Consider the following 22,431-nt stretch of genomic DNA (forward strand, 5'->3'; position numbering starts at 1 on the left):
TTCTCCACTTCTTTGCCTATATTTGTTATCTCATTTTGATTTATAGCTACCCTAATGGGCATAAAGTGTTAACTCATTGTGATTTGTTATAACTTTTTTTTAACCTGATGTTGGGATGTCCAGTTTGGAAATCTAAATGATTGCTACTGGATATTACCTAGTTCCATTTATTATATCCTTAGACTAGGGGTATGGCTAGCCTTTATTCTCTTGCTAGATTTGTTTCAGTGGCAACAAGTAGTGTCAAGATGAAGTCATCATACATTTACTTTGTAAAAGAACAAAAATTTAAAATTGTATTCTTTTCCCTGTGCTTCACTGCAGCACTCCCTACCTCCATTTTCGCTTTATTTTTCTCTACATCATCTTTCATCATCTGGTATATTTTATACTTTACTTTTTTTATTTTCTGTGTCCTCATACTAGAATCTGTGTGGTATGGATTTTTGTCTATTCCGTGCATTGATGAGTTCACTCAGTAAATATTTGTTGAATAAATTATAGTATATGTTGAAAATGATTTATGTGGACAGTAGGTCCCATCTGTGATGTTGGGCCAGTAGCTTACAGGGAAATAAAATTTGATTCAGTTTAAAAAGTATTTTAGTGCTAATTTTAAAACATTTACCAAGTTCAATGAAGTAGATTAAGCTATATTAGACAGCTGAAAATTTTTATAAGGCTTAAAAGAATTTTGCACTCAAAAGATGAGATTTTAGTTTGATTTTTATCTCACTGTTGTCAAGCTTAATTGTTCTGTTTTTAAGTAAACTATATTATTTTAAAGATGTGGGATTTTTTTTCTCCACTTGAATAGGTATCATTAAAAATTGGTCAATTCCTGTGAATGGAATATAGCATACTTATAATTGTGTAGAACAATAATTTTTGTAATTACTTCTTTATTAGAATAGACTATTCATTCTTTATCTCTTTATTATTCTTTTATCATGCATATAATGTACAGCTCCTATAAAGATGAAAGTGGATAAAGTCTTAGAACCAGTCTTCAGGGAATATACAGTTCATTGGATGGGGGATATAAGTGAACATAAATTACTAATAATGCAAGGAAGATTTTAATAAGTGCAGTGAGGGTTATTTATTTAAAAGGAGGGAGAGATTACTTGGAATGTTCTGGATGGGTGTTAGTTATACTTTGCTCTAAAGGATGAATATTGTTTATACTGATAGAGGAGACACAGCGGCATTCAGGTTGGAAGAAATAGCATGAATAAAGGTGCAGAAATGAAAAAGTAGAAGTCATACAGACTGAATAGCTAGTAGCAGATGAATGGAGCATGAAGTTCATATAGTAAGTTTGAAGTCTGGGGCAGTGGTTTTGAGCTGAGAGCCAGTGAAAGCATTGAAAATAAGACTGAGGAGTTTGGGCTTAATTTGGAGGGCACTGGAGAATATTACATCAAAGATTCTGTAATACTGAAGGAAGGTTGAATTGAAGATACCCTTCTCACCTTCAGCAGTCATGTGAGTTAGATATGTGTGAATCCTATAGATTAGGACTATTGTGAGAGTTTTAAATGATTTAGTAAGGGCTTGAGTTAAAATGGTGAGGTGGTATTGCATCATCTTTAAGAATATGAGCTCTGGAATCAGAGTGCTCAATTTAAAACGTGGTCCTGACCTTTACCATCTCTATGTCCTTGGTAGAATACTAAGCTAACTGCCCTCTATAAAAAGGTAATGAATTATAGCACATTTTTTGGGTTGTTGTAAGATTTAGATGAGATGATATGTCTAAATTCGTTAGCCTGGCACAGAATAAGTACTCAATAAATTGTTAGTATTATAAAATGCTTGTCATATTGACTGTTTTAAGGAAGGAGATACAGAGATAACTGTAGTTTGAGCTTTGTTGTTAGAGGAATTAGCATCATAAGAAAGACAAGTCAGAAGGAGTTGATTTGGGGAAGAAATACACGATTTTAGTTTTATGGTCAGTTTTGATGTGCCAGTGTGAAATCTAGTTATAAAAACACAGCAGACTGTTAGACTAGAGCTTCAGGGGAGAAGTCAGCCTATGGTATGTTATTTGTTTGTATTTGTATATTGGTAAAATGCTTAAATATTTAAAGTATGTGGAGAATTTCAAAAATGAATTTATACTTTGTTAAATTGACAATAACTGATAGCATTACATGATTTTTTTTCCTTTTTTTTACCTACACAAAAATAATATATTAGCAGAATTCTAAAGAATCTCGTGGACCCCTAAGAGGAGGAGGTACAGCCAGAACAAAAATGGGAAACAGAAAGCCATCACTTACTGACATGGCTTCTCTCTGGTCTAACCCGCTGAGGAGGAGGATCTTATCTTTATTATTTTCTCTAGACTTGGGTTCCATTCTCCTTTCTTTGTGCAGTCCAGCTCTCTCTATTGATGACCCAAACATAGTATTCTCAGCCTCCATTTTCTCAGATCAATAAATTTTATTATATACTTATAACTTGTAATTACAAATCCCTGTTTAGAGAAGACTTGAGTTGGGCATTCCATCCTGGTCGAATTAACTATATCCTGTATAATAGGCATTTAGCTACTACTTACTTTTGAGGTTGCTTTTAGTGTCTGTGAGGGCAATTTATTAATAGAAAAGACTATATAGTTATTAAAGTTAAGTATTTAAATCTTAACTTTCCTTTAGCTTTTAAGTTTAACTTAAAAATATTGCACTTAGAAATCAAGTATATTTTAATCACTTTTGAGAGGACCTTTAATTAATGTTTGATAAGGTTCATTTAAGTTGAACAGACTAAGTTTTTTAAACAGTCTCATTTGCAACTCAGTTCCCTTAAACAACTTAACATCATTTATACAAATATTTTATTTTCAACAGTACTTCAGATGCTTAACTCAACAAGCTCCCAAATTCTTAACTCTTGCAAATATAAACGTATTGTGGCTTTTTAAAGTTTTCTGAAACATTTTCATACTTTTGCAAGCTTAATATTTTAAAATACCTTTCAACTAAAAATCAAAAGTTTAAACATATTTTTAATGATAATCTTAAGGCTACTGTCTCATACTGTAATATGCCAATTATGTGTAAATATTTCAAATGCTACACAATTTGAACTAATGAGTATAAAAACTGTCCCTGAATACAACAGAAAGTATTGATGACTGTGGGAATTATTTCCTATGCTTTATAAAAATTTATAATCATTACCTATTTCATTTAAGAACTACAGCACTCAATGTTTGGTAAGGAAATGAGTAGTTTAGACCCCAGCAAGTGAACCATTACACAGAGCAAGGATGCTGAGGAACTCAAGCTTTTGACTTTAGTAGTGAGTTATCTACTTTAATTAATTCAGTGTTAAATGAGAATAATATCAAACTTGGGTGGTTGTGATGAGAATCAAAATAATATATGGAAGAACCTTTAACACATAGTACATAATTGATGACAGCTACAACATGACCTATATATTTAAAACCTTAACATTTCTAATTTTTTTCTCACCTAAATCACTAGATTGTAAGCTTTGTGAGAGCATAGACTGTATTTTTATTTATTTATATTCACAATACAGTACAGTAGTAGTATGTGTGTAAAGACAGCCTTAGTAAGTATATATTGAATGAATGATTACTATACCCTTGCATTGCAGATGAGCAGAGGCACAGGTGGATTGTGACTTGTTGAAGTGACACAAGTTGTTAATGGAGCCAGCACTGGGCTTTAAGTCTCTTGACTCCTAGCTTTTAGCACCTGGTCTGAAAAATAAAAGTTTATAAAAAGAATAGTTTCTATAAATAAATGATAACGTAATTTGGATATGGCTATGCCATTTTCTAGAGAATCATTTTTGTTATGCCAAGTTAATATAACAAAAATGGGATTGACAGTTTGACACAAAAGGCAAAGTATGAAAAAATAATTATTGAACTTATATATGGATTTTCATAAAAGATAAAAACCCTTTTTCTTTTATACTATTTTCTTTTTTTTTCTTTTTTAGGGGCATTACTCTAGTGTGCCTTAATTGTGATTTCCTAGCTGATGTCTCTGGCTCAGATAATATGGCTATACACTTGAGTCAGCAGGAAACTCATATTTGCCAAGTTGTGGTAGAGAAAGGTATGTGTATATATATATTTGTGTTACTTTGTATTTTTGATATATTTTTTACTATTTTTCTCACCCACAATATAGGTTCTTTATAAAATCGTTATTCTCGTCATATTTCATCTGCTGTTTTAAATATAAAACTTTTTTTCTGATTTCAGTTTCTGTTCATATCCCAACTTCTGAACATCTTTCTGAGTAAGTTTAATTTTTATTTGGTGCATTTTACTTTGATGGATTTTAGCACTATTGCATTTTTAAATGTACAGTTAAAAGAAATGAAAAATATTAAAGTATTTTATTTTTTTGTGTTTTTTTTTTTAAAGCTGCTTGTTGAAATAGGTTCCTGCTCTATGGAGCTCATGACCTGGTGCAAGACAAGTTGGAATTTCCTAAGTTCAAAGTTCTGAGATGTTTTCTTACACAAAGGCAGTTAAGCAGCCAAGTTCATGACACTAGCTCTCATTATTCAGCTTTTTTCAGCTTCAAATGGGACTAGGTTCTTTATTCCACCTTATCTTTGTGTCAGGTTGACATATCTTAACATATGTTGTTTTCTCCAGTTGGCTCTTTCCAAAATAACTTTTGTTGCTATAGTCATTTCTTACTTTGCTTAAAATAATTTGTGTTTTTCTCTGCTGTACTTGCCTTCAGAATAATACATTTCAGATGATATGGCTGTTTGTCTTTTTGTCTGTTTTGTCTGCTTTCTTAATTTCTTATAAGTCTTAAGTGTTTAGGCCCAATAATTGTCTTTTTCCTCATTCGTTGTCTGTCATTGTGCTATTTTTCTTATTTTTCAGATGCAGAAGCAGCCCAGAGATTTCAAAAAATGTCCAGGGTACACCTGGACAGTGTCCCCCTTCGATGGACACAACTGGTGCCTGTTCACTCTTTCCAAGGAATGTGAATAATTTTACAGTGGGACCTGCTCTAGGTTGTGGTCTCAAGAAATCAGATCTTGGGGAGACTCCCTTACTTCATGGCTGGCCTCCCATAAGGTTGATGCTAATTTAGCCAGAGATGGTCTCAAAGGCCACCAAATTGAGCACAAATTTCCACTGGGGACTTTGGCTCTTGATCTTAAACTTGTGGCCAAGAAAAGCCCATCAAATCAGTGCTTCAACATCCAAGTTGAAGTTTAGTCATTTTGGCTGCTGCCCTTTAATCTTCCTCTTGCATGAATGCAGTCTAAGGAGTATAAACGCTTTGGTTGTTAGGAAGCAATAGTTATTTTCATGTCCTTGGAACAACAGGTCTCTACAATTATGTTCCAAAATTGCAGTTATTTTTATTGTCACTTAAAATATAGTAACCAGTTGTAGCTCTATAGTTTTTCAACAATACTGATTCTCAGCTTTTTAAAAATAAATTTATTTATTGTTTTATGTTCTCCAAATTTACTGATATTATGATGTCTATATTTATATTCTTTTCTATGCTTTAAAACTGTTTAGTGTTTGTTTGTTTTGCTAAGACTTCCAAGAGATTCCCGATAACTTTCTACAGATTCTCTATAGCTGCCTACTTAGAGCTTTTTAATTTGGCTATTATTCAGACCATTAGACATTATTATATCCTCTGTCTTATTTTGGGATTACTATTATTAACATCTTAATAATTGTGAGTTCTAAGGTATAAAGAATTAACAAAACCTCTTGTAGATCTTCAAACAAGTTTTAAAGTTCTGTGTTTGTCTGGCTAACACATAGTATCTACCTAGCCATTAATGTAGTTCTTTTGGGTAAAGGTAACATTAAAAAAATATGGGGGTACCCCAGCTGGGTAGCTCAGTTAGTTGGAGCTTCATCCTGTACACCAAAAAAGGTTGTGGTTTCAATTCCTGGTCAGGGCACATACCTAGGTTGTGGGTTCGATCCCCAGTTGGGGGTGTATGTGAGGCAACCAATCCATATTTCTCTTTCACATGGATTTCTCTCTCTCTCTCTCTCTCTCTCTCTCCCTTTCTCTCTAAAATCAATGAACATATTCTCAGGTGAGGATTTAAAAAATAGAAAAAAATATATAGGGACTAACAATGCAATTGTTTTTTTATGTATATTTTTTTCACATTGTATGTATTTTAAAAATTGGCATTTGTTTATTTTAGTTACATCACATTAAGATCTAAACAGTTTTGAAGTTATTTTCTTTTAATTAAAAGTTGTATTGTTTAAATGCCTCAGGAATTATTTATTAATAGTTTCATATAAATGCTGTAGAATCTACTATATAAATGGGTGCATTGCTTTGTTTTAGGGAAGCCTCATTATTTGGCTTGCTAACTAACAAGTATATCTACTTAGTGCATCTTATATTTTTTCCTCCAGCACAAGTGAAAGGTCACTATTCATACCGATTTCTTGAACTTTAAAGACAAGCAAAACACCTTTTGTGATCTTAGTTGCCATAAGGATAGGCAGAGTCTAAAAGTATGACTCAGTCGTGTTTTTGACTTTAAAATTAGAACTGTTTTACATTGCAACAGATTCAAAGCCAATTTAGATGACTACTTATTATGTAATATGTTCCTTGCAATGAATAATAAAAAATTTGCTAAAACCAGAGGGATATCTTGATGGTGGAGGTTTCTCTGAGGAGCGAGGGGTTCCAGCCCCACATCAGGCCCCACAGCCCAGGGTTCCAGTGCCAGGAAGAGAAGTCCCACAACTTCAGGCTGTAAAAACCAGCAGAGATTGTGGCTGAGGGATGAGGAGGCTGTGGGAGTCCCAGGCAGTTCCTCTTAAAGGACTCATGCATGGACTTATTCAGACGTGCTCCCTCTAAGCTCCAGTGCAGGGCTGCAGCTTGAAAGGAACCTGGGACATTCAGGGAGGAACTAACTTGCCTGGAATCAGGGAGAGGGCTGGAGGGCAGCTTTCTCACAGACAGAAGAGCTGGCAGAGGCCATTGCTCCTGTGACCAGCCCTTTCCTCCCAGAGCAGGTAGGTGGGCACCTTTTCTGAATCTCCATCAACCTGACTCACACCTTTCGTCTAGCCCTGGTGACTCCCTGAGACCCTGCCGCTCCCTATTTGCAAGCTCATGCAAGCTGTTTCCAGTGCCTTTTCTATGCAGTGGCCTCTCTAGCCTCAGGCTTAGGACTTTCCTAAAATCTCTCAACCAAGCAGCAGCAAGCCTTAGCATGCCCCATACTTCTTGATAAGTGGCCCCAGGCCTGGCATTAGTGGCAGCCTACATTGTTTCATAGCTTGGCCTCTCCTGGACACCTCCAAGCCCAGCACAAGTAGTTGTGTAGCTCATGCTGGGTAGCCCTGGGCAGGGCACAGGCAGAGGCTGACTTTGCACCTCTCGGGAAGCCCCAGAGACAGTGCAATGGGTGGTCAGCTTTGACCATGCTGGATTACAACCCTACCACATCCACAAGTGACACACTTAAGGGGCAGACTGGGTGAACACCAAAGCTCCACTGAAGTAAATCCTATTCCATAGAGGAGTCTCCAGAACAGCAGCTCTTTGCCTGTAGCTATAGCTGGTCCTCACAGCTGATTGGCCTGGGGGTCACTTCCTCCCAGTGATGCCGATAGCAACCAAGGCTCAACTACAATAGGACAGTGCACACAGCACACACAAAGGAGCACCTAGAAGGTCCAGCTCTGGTGACTGGGGAGGCTGAGTCACTGGACCCTACAGGATACCTACTACACATTGCCCATCTACCAATTCCAGGAGACATAGCAGCTCTACCTAATACATAGAAACAAACACCAGGAAGCAGCCAAAATGTGGAGGAAAAGAAGCATGTCACAAATGAAAGAATAGAAGAAATCTCAAGAAAAAGAACTAAATGAAGTGGAATCAAGCAAGCTATTAAATATAGAGTTCAAAACAATGGGTATGAGTATGCTCAAGGATGTTAGTAAGACTATTAAGGAAACCAGTGAGATCATTGATGACATAATAAAGTACCAATCAGAAATGAATGCTATACTAACTGAAAGGAAGAATAATTTACAGGGAATCAACAGTAGAGGTGTTGAATCAATTTGGAATATGGGGACACCAAGAATCAATTTGGAATATGGGGAAGCAAAAACCACCCTATCAGAATAGCAAAAAGGAAAAAAAGTCCAGAAATACAAAGATAGTGTAAGGAGTCACTGGTACAACTTCAAGCGTCCCAATACTTGCATTATGGGGATGCCAGAAGGAGAGGAAAGAGAGCAAGAAATTGAAAACCTATTTGAAAAATTAATGACAGAGAACTTCCCCTACCTGTAGAAAGAAATAGACTTCCAAGTCCAGGAAGCACAGAGAGTCTGAAACATCATGAACCCAAAGACGCCCACACCAAGATACAGCATAATTTAAATGCCAAAGGATAAAGACAGAGAATCTTAAAAGCAGCAAGAGAGAAGCAGTTAGTTTCCTACAAGGGAGCAGCCATACAACTGTCAGCTGATTGCTCAACAGAAACCTTGCAGGCCAGAAGGGAGTGGCAAGAAATATCAAAAGTAATGAAAAGCAAGAACCTACAACAAGATTACCCAGCAAAGCTATCATTTAGAATTGAAGGTCAGATAAAGAGCTTCACAGATCAGAAGAAGCTAACGGAGTTATTCACCGCCAAACCAGTACTACATGAAATGTTGCAGGGTCTTCTTTAAGAAGCTGCTAATGAACAAAAGAAAGTGACAAACAAAATAGACCCAGAGACACTGAAGCATGCAACGGTTTGCTGTATCTCAGAGGGAAGGAGGGGTGGGTGAGAAGATACTAACCAAAGAAGTTTTTTCATATATACATAACCCATAAACACAGACAATAATGGGATGAAGGCCTGGGGAGGGGGTGGGAGTGAGGGGGAGGGGGTGAATTGGGAGGAAAATGGTACACCTGTAATACTTTCAACAATAAAGATAAAAATATAAAGTAATTTTTAATCCATTAATTTTAAACTTCCAGACTAATTTCTACTGTATATGAATGATCTTCCAACAGCTCTAAAAGGGGTTTTAGGTGGACTTGGTGATATACTAGTCTTTATTTCCTTATCTCTCTCTAGGAAAGTTTTATCATTCACCTTCTATCTATGCAATTTTTATAAATACGTTATAATTTTGCCCAGAAACAACATATTTCTATTGTTAACATAAATTCCTTTTTCATTTACAGATATTTGTTCTTCCTTGGTTATAATTTAAAAATAAGATGGAATACATTCTTTTTTTCTTTTTTTTAAATATATCTTTATTGATTTCAGGGAGAGGAAAGGAGAGGGAGAGAGAGATAGAAACATCAATGATGAGAGAGTCATTGATTGAGCCCATAACCAGGGCATGTGCCCTGACCGGGAATCGAACCCCGATCGCCTGGATCCTAGGCCGACGCTCAACCGCTGAGCCATGCCCGGCCGGGCTGGAATACATTCTTGATATAACAGTGTAAGGGTACTGCTTTGTGTTCTTCCATAGGTTCCATAGGACTTTATTTTATAGTATTATCAAATTTCTTTTTATTTATTTATTTTTAATTCTCACCTGAGGACATTTTTTCCATTGCTTTTCGGAGAGAGTGTAAAGGAGAGATAGAAAAAAACACATCAATGTTAGAAAGAGACATCAATTGGTTGCCTCCTGCACTAGCCCTGACCTGGGCTGGGTATTGCGCCTGCAACTGAGGCACGTGTCCTTGGCTGGAATCGAACCTGGGACCTTTCAGTCCAGAGGCCGATTCTCTGAGCCAAAATGGCTAGCACTTAAGTTTATTTTCTTATTTAAACTCTTAAAGTTATATCATCTATAACTTTTTTAAAAATATGGTTTAAATAAAACATTTAAGGTGCTTAGTACAAAATTTGCTTATTTTAGATGGTTGAATTTTAATTTGGTACTAACAAGTTTTAGCTTGAGTCTGATCGAGTTCTTCTAAATAGTTTATTCACCTGATCAGAAATTGCTATTTCATGCATGTGTGCTTTTGAATATTTTTTCTCACTGAATAAAAAGTGAGAGTGAGTCAGTTTGAGTCCAACTCCATTCTTAGAAAAAGTGACTCCTGAACTACAGAGACATGGATCCTTGCCCTATTTTGTCACATTCTGGTAAAACACCTCACCTCTTTGGATTGCATTTATTTATTCTGTGAATATTTCTTGAGCATCTACTTTGTGCCTAGCTCTGTTCTAGGTGCTAAAGAAATGGACTGAAATCTCTGTCCTCATGAAGCTTATGGTTTTGTGGTGAAAGATAATAAAATGTAACTAAAAGATATAGTATGCCAGTTGTTAAATGGTGGCCGATACTATGGAGAAACTGAAGTTAGGGAAGGGGGATAAGGAAGTACAGTGTGAGAACTTGTTGGCTGCCATTTAAAATTTTGTGGTCAGGGAAGACCTCACTGAGAGATGTTATTTTGGGAAAGACCTGAAGGAACTGCAGAGAGACTGGTTTGGCTGGCATTGATTGAACAAGAAGGAGGCCAGTAGGAGATGGGGCCTGTAAAGCAATGCGGACCATGTCCTATAGAACCTTATTGACCATTGTAAGGCATTTGGCTTTTAACTCTGAGATAAGCCATTAGAGGATTTTGAATAGAAAATGTTTTATAACTCAGTAAAACCCACAATGAACAATAAACCCTTAAATACAGCAAAGTGTTTATATTACTCTAGCTGCTGTCTTAAGAATTAACTGTAGAAGACGTACAGCAGAATCAGAGAGATTAGTTAGGGAGGCTGTTGTAATAATCCAGGTAGGAGATGGTTGGGTCCTGGGCTAAGCTGCTAGCAATGTAGGCCATCTGAGGTTTGATTTTGGATATATTTTGAATTTGTTGATGATTTGGATGTGAAGTATGAGAGAGAGTGTTGAGAATTATTCCACACTTACTGGTCTGAGCAACTGGATGGCATTGATATTAAATGGGAAAGGCTTGTAGGAATAGATTTGGGAGGGAAGATGAGGACTGATCTGCGACATGTTTTAGTTTGACATACCTATTAGAAACCAAGTGGGGATGTCATTGTCATTGACCTGTATGAGTTTAGGGGACTGTTCTAGGCTGTAAATATCATTTAGCATTTTTAAATGTAATGGGAATGAATACAACTAAAGTTGAAACATGAATAATACTGGTGTATTGAATCACTGTCAATATCCTGGTTATGATATTGTACTATAATTTTGTAAGATGTTATCATTGGGGGAAACTGCACAAAGGGTACATGGAATTTTATATTCCTCCTTACAGCTGCATGTGCGTATACAATTGTCCCAAAATAAAAAAAAATTCAATAAAAAAAGTCATGGGACTGTGTGAGATAACCAAAAGATACAGTAGAGCTAGAGAGAAGACAAGATCCACAGACTGAGCTCTGGGGAAGCTGATAATAAAAGATTAGGAAAATGAGGAATTGTCAGAGGAAACTGAAGAGTGGCTAATGACAAGGGAGGAAAACCAAGGGAGTTCAGGTGCCCTTGGAGCCTTGGTTCCCTATTTGTAAAGATGAGTGCTGACTTGTTCTAGAGTTCTGAGATTCTATTATTCAGTAGTGGTTATACCTACATGTCCTAATTTGTTCTTTTGAGAAGATGAATTCAGAATGCCACATATCCTTATCTCCAGTAGCAAAATCAAGGATGCTTTTTGACCTTGAGAAAATTAAATCATTCACATTGTTCCTCAGTACATTTAACATTCTACATATACTCTTATGAAAGTAATTCTCACATTTCTATAGAAGAAGGTAACTAGGTTAGTATTTTCCAAATTCTGTTTTGTGAACTAATGTCAGTAATTTATAAATTGTCTGAGGGAAAAAGTTTCCATGGTCAAATAAACTTAGGAAATGCAAATTAAAGTTAAATAGTTTCTTTAATGTGGGAATTTTCGGGTCTGTGAATATTGAAGAGAATATTTATTTGACCTCGGAGGGGTCATGCTCTAGACGATGATTTGGAATTATTTGTATAGAAGTGACGGTTGGAGTTGTTTCTAAGGATGAGGTATACAAGACTGAACAGGTCTGAATGATAAATATTTCCATATGAATGTTCTGCAGGCACCTCAAATTCAGTATGTCCAAAACTGAATTCATTTTTTTCTGCAAAATATGCTTTTCTACCCTTGAATTTTCTATCTTGGTTAAAGGAATTCCATTTCTCTTGCGACTCAAGGAAGACATTTGGGGGCACATATTTGCTCTTCTCATTTATGTTTATCCAGTTGGTACTTATATTCTGTTGGTTTTACCATTTATCATCTGTCTAAACTTCGTCTTCTCCATGATATTGCTTCTGCTTTACTTAAGACAGTCATTAACTGTCTCTTACATGTACACCCAGACTAGAGCCTACCCTCTTTTTAAAAAATATATCTTTTATTGATTTCAGAGAGAGGAAGGGAGAGGAAGAGAGAGATAGAAACATCAATGATGAGAGAGTCATTGATCGGCTGCCTCCTGCACTCCCCCTACTGCGGACCGAGCCCTCAACCCAGGCATGTATCCTGCCTGGGAATCGAACCTCTATCTCCTGGATCGTAGGTCAGTGCTCAACTGCTGAGCAATGCCAGCTGGGCCTACCCTCTTTTAATGCTGTCCTTTTTCTTTCTGTTGCACAAATCTGGCCATACTTTCCTGTTAACCTCAGAATAAAGTTCTGAGCATAAACACTTTAGCCTGGCAAGTAGGACTTTTTCTGAAGTGGCCCCTGCTATCTCTGCATCTTCAAGTTTTTCTACCTTATTCCCTACATACCAGTCATATGAGATCACTCAGGGTCTCATATCATTGCCATCTTGTTTTATATTTCTTTGCCTTTACTCTGCCTTGAATCCCCTTCCCCTGTTTTGCTCTTGTGTTTTTTTTAATCTTCACTCGAGGACATATTCATTGATTGTTAGAGGGGGTTAAGGGGGGCTGGAAAGAGAAAGAAACAGAAACATTGATGGGCTGCCTCGTCCCGTATTGCACCCTGACTGGAATCAAACCCGCATTCTAGGTTTGTGCCCTGACTGGGAATTGAAGCCATGACCTTTCGGTGTACAGGACAACACTCAACCAACCTAGCTACACCGGCCAGGGCTTTGCTTTTGCTGCAAACCAAGTTCACTGTAGTGTCTTCACTGCTTCCTCACCTCTTTCACCTTCATAGTAGCGTAGTCCTTTCTTAATACAGCCACTGAGTCATAGAGATGTCTTTTTTCTAGCACTTTACAATTCTGTAAACATTTGCTTCAATATGTTTTCTTGACAGTGAACTTCTTGAAAGGAAGGACTGTGTCTTAATTTTGGACTGGAACTCTTAGCACAATACCTGATATATGTGCAACCCGGTAAATGTTTAGCTCAGCTACCCTTTCCATACATAATACCTATTAACACCTCTCAGAACAAATGATCAGAAATGGTGTACTAGATGTTTTACTATTATTTATTAGTATGATGGTCAGTATCTTAAATTTAATCCTGAATGTCTAAGTGGAGGGTATTGAGAACTGGTTGACTACTACTGGCTACTTGTACAACCTCTTTCCAGCTTTTTTATAGTATGCTTACAAGTATTCTTAAATTGAGAATTAAATTTTGAAAATTAGCATTGAAATTTTTGGCTTTTAAATGTGATTGGAAAGAAAGTGTGGCCTGGCTGAAATGAATCTGAACATTTCCCCCCTTATAGCTCCTTTCCCCATACCATGGTATGTTTAGAGTGTGAATGAAACTTCAAAATAACACACTAATGTAATTGACCCAAAATACTCATTTTACATGTAGCCTTGAATTGGTCATCTGACCTGCAGAATAATGCAAGTAGGAACATTTATTTCATTTTCAGCTTCAGAGGGAAAGGATTGCCCTTGAGAAATAGGTCAGAAAGATTTATTTTAGCAGGTTTATATACGGTAGAAAAATTACTTATTTGCATTCTTGATCTCTAATGATTTGTTGTTGAAATTGATCACCTGTCCTGTTTTCTTTATGTTGAAGTTTTAAGTAGTGTTTGTTTTAAATGCTATGCTATGTTTTTCTACAAAATATTATGGCAACATTCACAGGTAAAAAGTGTAACCATGTAATGGTAGGTCCTTAGTTCAGAACTTTGAGCTTAGCAAATTTCACTGTCTTCTACCAGGCAACTGAATATCTCAAATGATAACTATTCCAGCAAGTATCTTTAATGAATAAGAATTACAGGTAAAAACTTTTTTCTTTTCAAAAAATGTTAATGATATATTCATAGTGTATTGTAATTTGTTAATCTTAAGTATGCTTTTATAGTTATAGAAATGTAGTACTGTACACATTTTAGTGATGAATGTGATAACTCAATGAAATTTTGTATAGTATACTTTTCTAATGCGGTTTTTTTTTTTTAGATTTTCCTAAATGTTTTACTGGTTATTATAATTCTGTTCCTTAAACTGTGTACCAGTATGGTTAAAACACAAACAAAATTGGCATCCCAATTTTGATAAGCCTCTTAATACTAGTTATTTCAACAATTTATTTTGTTCTCATTTATTAGTTTCTTAGCCAGTAAAATGAAGAATAATAAAAAAATAAGTCTTGTTACCAGCCTCCCTTACAGAGATATTAGAAGAACTCAATGTCTCCAGTTGAAATCAGTAATAGTAACACATGCTTAATAGCTTTCATTTTAATTGCTGCATAAAATCAATTTATTAGAATAGCCATCTGTCACAATGGTTAGCATGATAATATTTCTTAAGAATACAAGGTCTTTGATAACATTTTCAACAGTAGGCTGAAAAAGAAAAGGCTTTTATAAAATACTTTTAAGTTGCTTTGTGACCAATTTGTTCCAGTTTTTCAAACCGAGTTTAAGATTATTAAATGCTTAGAAATAAAAATCAATTGTAATTTATAAATTTATTTCAAAACTTCATTAACCTAATCCCTTCTTTTTGTTTCATCAGACTAATTTTTGTTTTTTTTTACTACTTTATACATGTTATTCTTAGAACTATTATTTTCCCATATAAAATCATTAAAGCAGTGAAGTTGTACTGTACTCTAGATGTTATTTTATCTTTATGCATATTATTGTTCACAATTATTGTTGAGAGAATTTATAAATCTTTAACCTGAAAACAATTGACATTTGTGCATTTTGTTCATTTTCTGTACAGACTTTATTTGTTTACATTTGTTTAGTAATTTAGTTCTAATTATTTTAATGTATTACCATTATAGTGCTTATGCAAAAAAGGATATGCTCTATTTTAAGTTATTTGCGATTTCACGTAATAACTAAAACACAGATAAGTAATTGTACACAGTTAAATTTTTAATTAATATCTAGTAAGGCATTAGCATTTTATAGTCCTAATTTTTAAAATTTACCCTCAGAGAATAGATAAAGAAGGGAGGTGTTTCCCACTTCCATATTTCAAATACTATGAGAGTAGCTTTTAGCGTGGTTGACACTCTATCCTACTAGATGTCTTCATTTGTATTCGTGAAATTTAAGTTAGTATAGTTGTTGCTAATGTTAAATATATTAATACTTAAGAATAGCTACTAAACCTTCATAAAGTTATGAAATACTCAACTCTGTATTAATGACATTTCAGATCAGGTAGGCCCCCTACTTATACAAATTTTAATATATAATATCAGCAAATAATATTTACTCATCATAGTTTCTGAAATAAAAATAGTTTTGAAAAGTTAGCTTTTATATTGAACTGATTATTTTAAAAGGTTCTATAGGTGGCATATGCCTTAGTTAATGTAATAAGTTACAATTAGTATAGTTTTAGAAATCAAGAAGTTTAAAAAAGTTATAGTTAATATTTGAGCGATGCTTATCAAGGTTTTTAAGAGAATATATCCTACAAAATTCTAAATTTCTGTGATTTTATCACCTCTAAAGTAAGTTAATTGTAATAGATACTAAAATGGACTAATCATAATGAATTTCACCATAGATAAAATATATTTTCTCACTTTTTAAGTCCTTTAATAGTCAATACTAATGCATATCATATATATTAACCATACAGCCTACTTTTATTTTTTAAAGAGTAAATCTTTTTTTGAAATTGTTTTAGTTATGTTACGTTGTTTATTTAAATTGTATTGTTTTATATGTTTCCATTGTAATTATAAAAAATTCAATACTTATTTTGTTTTCAAGATTAAAAAATGAAGCTCCCACTAAGGAACAAAAACCTGTGTCTGAGGTAAATTTTATCATATTTTATACCTTAAAAGTTTATACATTGGATAGTATTATTGGTGTGTATTATTTGAAAAAACATTTTAATTCAATGTGCATACTTCGGTAACAATTATTGGCATGCTATCAGGAAAAAAATTGAGATTTTAAAAAATTTTCATTAGATATAATAATATCTAATCCTAAGTAAAATTGTAAGGTGATTTATTTTGACAAAGACATTATATATTTCACTTGCCTGTTTAGTTCAATTAGTGTGCAATGAAAGTAAGTTTATGATTTAAAAATCCTGAAATCAGTAAATCCTCAAATATTTGGTACACTGGAAAATTAATCTTTCCAGATGATATAATTTTGGGGGGAATTTAGACTCTCAAATATTTAATTTTTTAAATGGAAATATTTTGGATATATAGTAACTATGCTTTAGCTACCTTTAGGAGGTACTGTGAATATAACATTCAGGGTTATCATATTAAATGTTATTTACTGGGCAGTCTAGTCTAATAAATGAGAAATTTCTAATTTCTAAAGTTAGAAATAATTTTGCTCAAGTATTTGCTTTCTTGATGTTACTTTTTAAAAATATTACTTAATATTATTTGTGGGTTTTTTTCCTGAATATAAGGAAGTGAGGCAGGTTTAACATTTGTCTTCTACAGTGAATAAGTGAAACCCAGGCAGAAGTAGCAGCCTCCTTCCAAGTGGCTTTTTATTATACCACAGAAAGTTTTCTTTTGTATGAAAGGTTTTTAACTACAAATAAATGTCGTTAATAGATAATAGGATATTTTGGTTATCTGTTTATTCTTGAGTAGTTTTGGTAGTTTGTGGTTTTTAAGGAATTGGAACATTTAATCGGAGATGTTGAATTTATGTGTAGAGAATTGTTTATTATTTTAAATGTCTGTGGATTCTGCAGTGATTAATCCTCTCTTTCATTCCTGATATTGGTAGTTTTTGTGTTCTTTTTTTTCTCTTGTTGTCATGTATTTTAAATTACTTATAAGGACAGAATACAGTGTTACTGTTTTTGCTTTAGTCATTTATTTTGTAGAGCAATTAAAAACTTTTAAAAATAATATTACATTTACCTTCATGTCTACTATTTCCAGTAGTCTTCATTTCTTTATGTAGCTCTTCTTTTCTGGCCAGTGTCATATTCTGTTGGCCTAAAGAACTTCCTTTGCTATATTTCTTTACACATCTACTGATAATTCTTGCATGCTATTTTTATGAAAAAAATTTTCCACTTTTTAAGGATATTTTTTGTGAGTATAAAGCGTTGATAGTTTTGTTTCTTTTTTTTTGAGCAATTGAAAGAAGGCATTTTATTGTCTCTTGGCTTGCATATTTTCTGATGAGATGTCTTACTGTAATTTTTATCTTTGTTTCTATATCTGTATGTAATACGTCATTTTTCTTTTGTTGCCCTCAAAATTTTATCTTCATTTTGTCTTTAGTCTTCATTAGTTTAAACACGATATGACTTAAGTTTGGTTTGTTCATTTGTTTATTTATATGTTTATCTGTTTTTGTATTTATTTTTTGCATTTGTCCTGATTGGTGTTCTCTGAGCTGTTTTGTATATTCAATTTCTGGGGTTCCAGTTTCACTTGTGTTATATCATTGGATGTTAGTCCCTGTTCTTAGATGCCCGTTCTGGTTTCTATACCCCATTCCCCCTCATTCCCCCCAACACACACACACACACACACACACACACACACACACACTCACACACTTCTCTTTGTATTTCAATTTGGGTAATTTCTGTCTATGGACCTATTGATTGATTTTTTAGTTGTGTCAGGTCTACTGATGAGCCCGTCAAAGGTTTGTTTCTTTTTAAACTAGAGTGGTACCTCGGTTTTCTAATGTAATCCGTTCCAGAAGACCCTTCGAGTTCTGAAATGTTCAAAAACCAAGGGATCAACAGACCATAACTAGACCTCAGGACCTTGCACACAGTGGGAAGCCGTGTGGCTTGTTTGACTTCCGAGGTATGTTAGAAAACCGAAGCATTTATTTCCAGGTTTACAGTGTTTGTAAACCAAAATGTTCGTCAGCGGAGACGTTGGAAAATCGAGGCACCACTGTATATCTTTATTGATTTCAGAGAGAAGAAGGGAGAGGAGAGAGATAGAAACATCAGTGATGAGAGAGTCATTGATCAACTGCCTCCTGCACGCCCCTCACTGGGGATCGAGCCCGCAACCTGGGCATGTGCCCTGACTGGGAATTGAACTGTATCTCCTAGATCCTAGGTCAGTGCTCAACCACTGAGTCACACTGGCGGGGCCAAAGGCATTTTTTATATCTATCATTGTGGATTTTTTAATTTGTTTTTTTAGCATTAGCATTGATTCTAAAATTCCCATTCTAGTCATGCATGTTGTCGTCCTTTTTCTACCAAAGCATTTAACATACTAATCATAGTAATTTAAAATTTTCCACCTGATAGTTCCAACAGCTGGGTCATATTTCATTTGATTCTGCCCATTGCTTTGTTTCCTGATAGTGTATCTCCTCCCCCCTCCCCCCCTTTTCTGTGTGTTGTATAATGTTTGTTTGAAAGGTAGACATTATATGTAGGACTCAGATAAAAGCATTTATATCTGAAAATGGGCATGCCTTTTCTTAGGTTAGGTCATTAGTGTGGGGTTTGGATCCATGCAGTAGTGAGTGGACCTGGGTTTTGATTTTCTTATTGCAGTGGTTACCCTCAGTGTACCACAAAGTTCAGCTCCCTCAGAATTTATTTGTGCTTGGGGTGGACGTTATATTGCTGGAGGTTTTCTTCTTAATGTCCTTGCTCCATTCTCAGTCTTTCCCTGTGAGACTGAGCTTCAGAGGATCTCTCTCTCTCCACTCTTGCCTGCCTTCCATCTGTAGTGTTCTGTCTTGTTATTTGGTGTTTACTAGCCGGATGGTGGGTAGTGGGAATGGGGTGATGTTCTCTGTTGTTCTGAATTAGCTTCATCTTAAAATGACTCATTGTCTCTGGATCTTGAAGATACGATTTTTTCCTTCCATCCGCAGCCACAGCCATTCCCTACACTCATGGGGTGACAGGGTTTGTCTCTCTTTTTTCCAAATATGTAAAGCCGTGAACATGAAGAAAATTTATGAATCCATAATTTCATAACATCATCCTTTGCTTGTTTCCTGAGGCATTCATACTTGACTAGAATAAGTCATTGAACTCTTAGTATCCTTTTATTGCCATGTTTCATCTGTGTTTAGTAAAACCAACCATTTCATACATAGACCAGATTTCTTTATGTTTATTTTTTGTTAAAAGAAAAACGGCTATGCTAAAGGAAGCCATATTGAACATTGTTGGTCCTGATACTTCTTTCAAGTATATATCTCATGTGAATAGTCCCTTGGGTAGATCCAGGTGTTTAAGTATACATGGGATATGTTGGATAACTTGAGTAAATCTTCAAGATTTTTATCAGGTGCATTGTAGTGGAATCAGTGTTGTCCTCCTCTGGTAATATTTTACTTATTATCACTAATTTGTATAGTTTTTCATTTCCATTTAAAAATTAATTCCTTTCATATGCTAGATAGTGTTTGGAATTCATATGATACAGTGGCTCCTAAAATAGCCCCTCTTCTGCTACACTGTATATTCTATACACTGCAATATTATACTGCTTTTATAATATATATATATCTTTTATTGATTTCAGAGAGAGGAAAGGAGAGGGAGAGAGAAACATCAACGATGAGAGAGTCATTGATCGGCTCCCCCCCGCATATCCCCGCTGGGGATCGAGCCTAGTATACTGCTTTTATTTCTTAACTCATTATATATCATGACTCTTCCACTCCAGTCTGATGGTTAGTTAGTTTCATTGTAACTAAGTAGGATGTAAGAGAGAAGAGGTAGGTACAGATGATTTTCTCTTTCCTTGCTTCCTTCCTTAGCTATTAGGGAATACTGGATGTGATGTTCCAGGAGTCTTCATATTGGAAAATAAAGATTAATAAAATTATTTCCCTAACCTCAAAGTGGTCAGAATCTAGGAGGACAATTAGACATGAGAGAATTACAATCCAATAAGATTAATTACCATGTATCTCAGGTATACTAGGTATACCAGGAGTCCCTTCAGGGTGACTTTATTATGTTCTCTCTTTTTCTTATTATTTGTCTGTGAATTCAAACATATACATAAATATGTAGAATAAAGGCTTCCTGTTATTTCATTAATGAAATGGCAAATTAGCTTTAGTCTTTATAAGACTACATGAGATTGATTCTCCATAAAGAATTTCTAAGAGTTTTGTTTTTGTTCTTTTTTTTTCTTTCTTTTGATTTGTAACTTTTTCAGGCTTTTGAGAGTTTCAGAATTTGTAAACTTTATTTTTTTTTAAATCAAATTAAAAGTTAAAAAGTTGTGCTAGAATGTTTATCATAAAAGCAGTTGTTAATCTGCTCCACCCTTTTTCATCAAACTCTTTAGAGGCAGCCATTTTCAACTCTTTAAGCAGTTTGATCTTATATTTATCTCCATATTTATAAATAATATAACCATATATTATTTTATTGATTTGTCATTTGTTTGACACAATGACTGACTTCTTACAATTAAAAATTTACTTCTCTAGAGCATCATCCCTCCTTTCTTTTTTCCCCTACCACCAGTGAGTCCCTCACCTCTGGTACAAAATTTAAGGGGCTCCAAAATTTCAATAATCAGATAAGTAGTATTTTTATTTAATATTTTAAACAATCAAAATTAATGCAAAATAATCCATGATGAACACAACATCAAAATTTAAATTAAAATGGGATCCAACTCTACTTTTTGACCCTAAGAGTCATGCACATAGGGGTTACAGGCACAAAAATGTCTCACTTGCCATTTTTTCTGATGGCCTTTGTTCAGTTATGAAGGAAGTTTGACAAGTTGTTTTCATTGTATCTGCAATCCATAGTACTGCTAAGTAAAAGGGAATTTCAATTTAATTATATATACCTGTCTGTGTGACTTTTTACATTATTATTAAGAGCAGTAAGGTAAACAATACAAATTTATTTGTAACATTTGACCTTTGGCAAATGAAATTTGATCCAGTATCAAATTTTTCTGAAAAAGTACTTTGTACCAGGAAATTTTGTACTTTCTTCACTTAAAACCATTGTAGTTTGCTGTTTTTCACTTCCTTATATTAAAAAAAATTTTTTCACTACTTTTTTTTTTTTTACCAAATTTGTCTGGAAACTTGGTATGTTAATTTTCTGTTGTCTGTAATTATTACTTTTGTATTTTTCAATCAAATGTTTATGTACATCTATTTGTTAAATATTATAATTTATTTGAATTATGTTAATGCATATAAATCAATTAAGCGTTCATTATATTTAAATATGTATTAATTAAAAATATATATATTTACAATTTATACTAAGAATTCTTAAGAACCAATATGACACCTAAGAAGCCAAGTGGTGCATTGTTTAGAAGAAGAAAAATGCAGGCAGAACTTTGTCAAAAGTAACAAATTTGTCTAGAAAAACACAATATTCCAGCTACTTAAAATGATGAAGTCCTCAATTCATACTGTTAGAATAGAATTACCGTAAAATTTGGAGTTAAATAAAGAATTTTCTTCTAATTGTAAGGAAAAAAAATAAGCTGAAATGAGAAATTTCAGAAGCTAGTGAATATAAGCATGAGCAAAAAAATAATATGCTATTTGAAATAAATTTTAGTAATTCTTTTTATCATGGCCACCTATTTCTGATGAAATAAAAATGATTTTAATGGAGCATAGGCCCATCCAATGACAAAATACAGATTTTAGGGTATCTGTGTCACTTGATGAGCAAAGATTTTCAAAAGATGAGTCTTTAAAAAATAGTCTAATGATGAGATGATTTATTGTGATTGGCTCATTTATTCCAAAGAATCCTTGCTTTCATTTTGTTTTCCATGCATACTTTTAAGGTATAATACAACAGAGTCCAATATTTGCAACTCAGACAATGGTTTCAAAGATTGGAAGAATTTTTAATCACAAAGAAGTATTTTTAAAATCAAAATCAACATACAAAAGTATGTTGTGTTTCTATATACTAATAACGAATTATCAGAAAGAGAAATGAAGAAAACCATCTCATTTGCAGTTGCATCAAAAAGAGTAAAATACGTAGG

General features: G+C 34.3%; 1 protein-coding gene across 2 annotated transcripts in view; it reads left to right on the top strand.

Moving 5' to 3' along the window:
- The window catches only part of ZNF280D (zinc finger protein 280D), a 103,042-nt gene that overhangs the window by 66,022 nt on the left and 14,589 nt on the right, over positions 1 to 22,431 (top strand). For both annotated transcript variants that reach the window (XM_087821311.1, XM_016208522.2), the window contains exons 16-18: positions 3,988 to 4,106; positions 4,256 to 4,292; positions 16,217 to 16,262. In XM_087821311.1, the coding sequence (XP_087677437.1) occupies positions 3,988 to 4,106; positions 4,256 to 4,292; positions 16,217 to 16,262 (202 nt within the window). The remainder of the gene's footprint in view (positions 1 to 3,987; positions 4,107 to 4,255; positions 4,293 to 16,216; positions 16,263 to 22,431) is intronic.

The sequence above is a fragment of the Miniopterus natalensis genome, chromosome 1 (genome assembly GCF_054644295.1).
Source record: "Miniopterus natalensis isolate mMinNat1 chromosome 1, mMinNat1.hap1, whole genome shotgun sequence".
NCBI lineage: Eukaryota > Metazoa > Chordata > Mammalia > Chiroptera > Miniopteridae > Miniopterus > Miniopterus natalensis.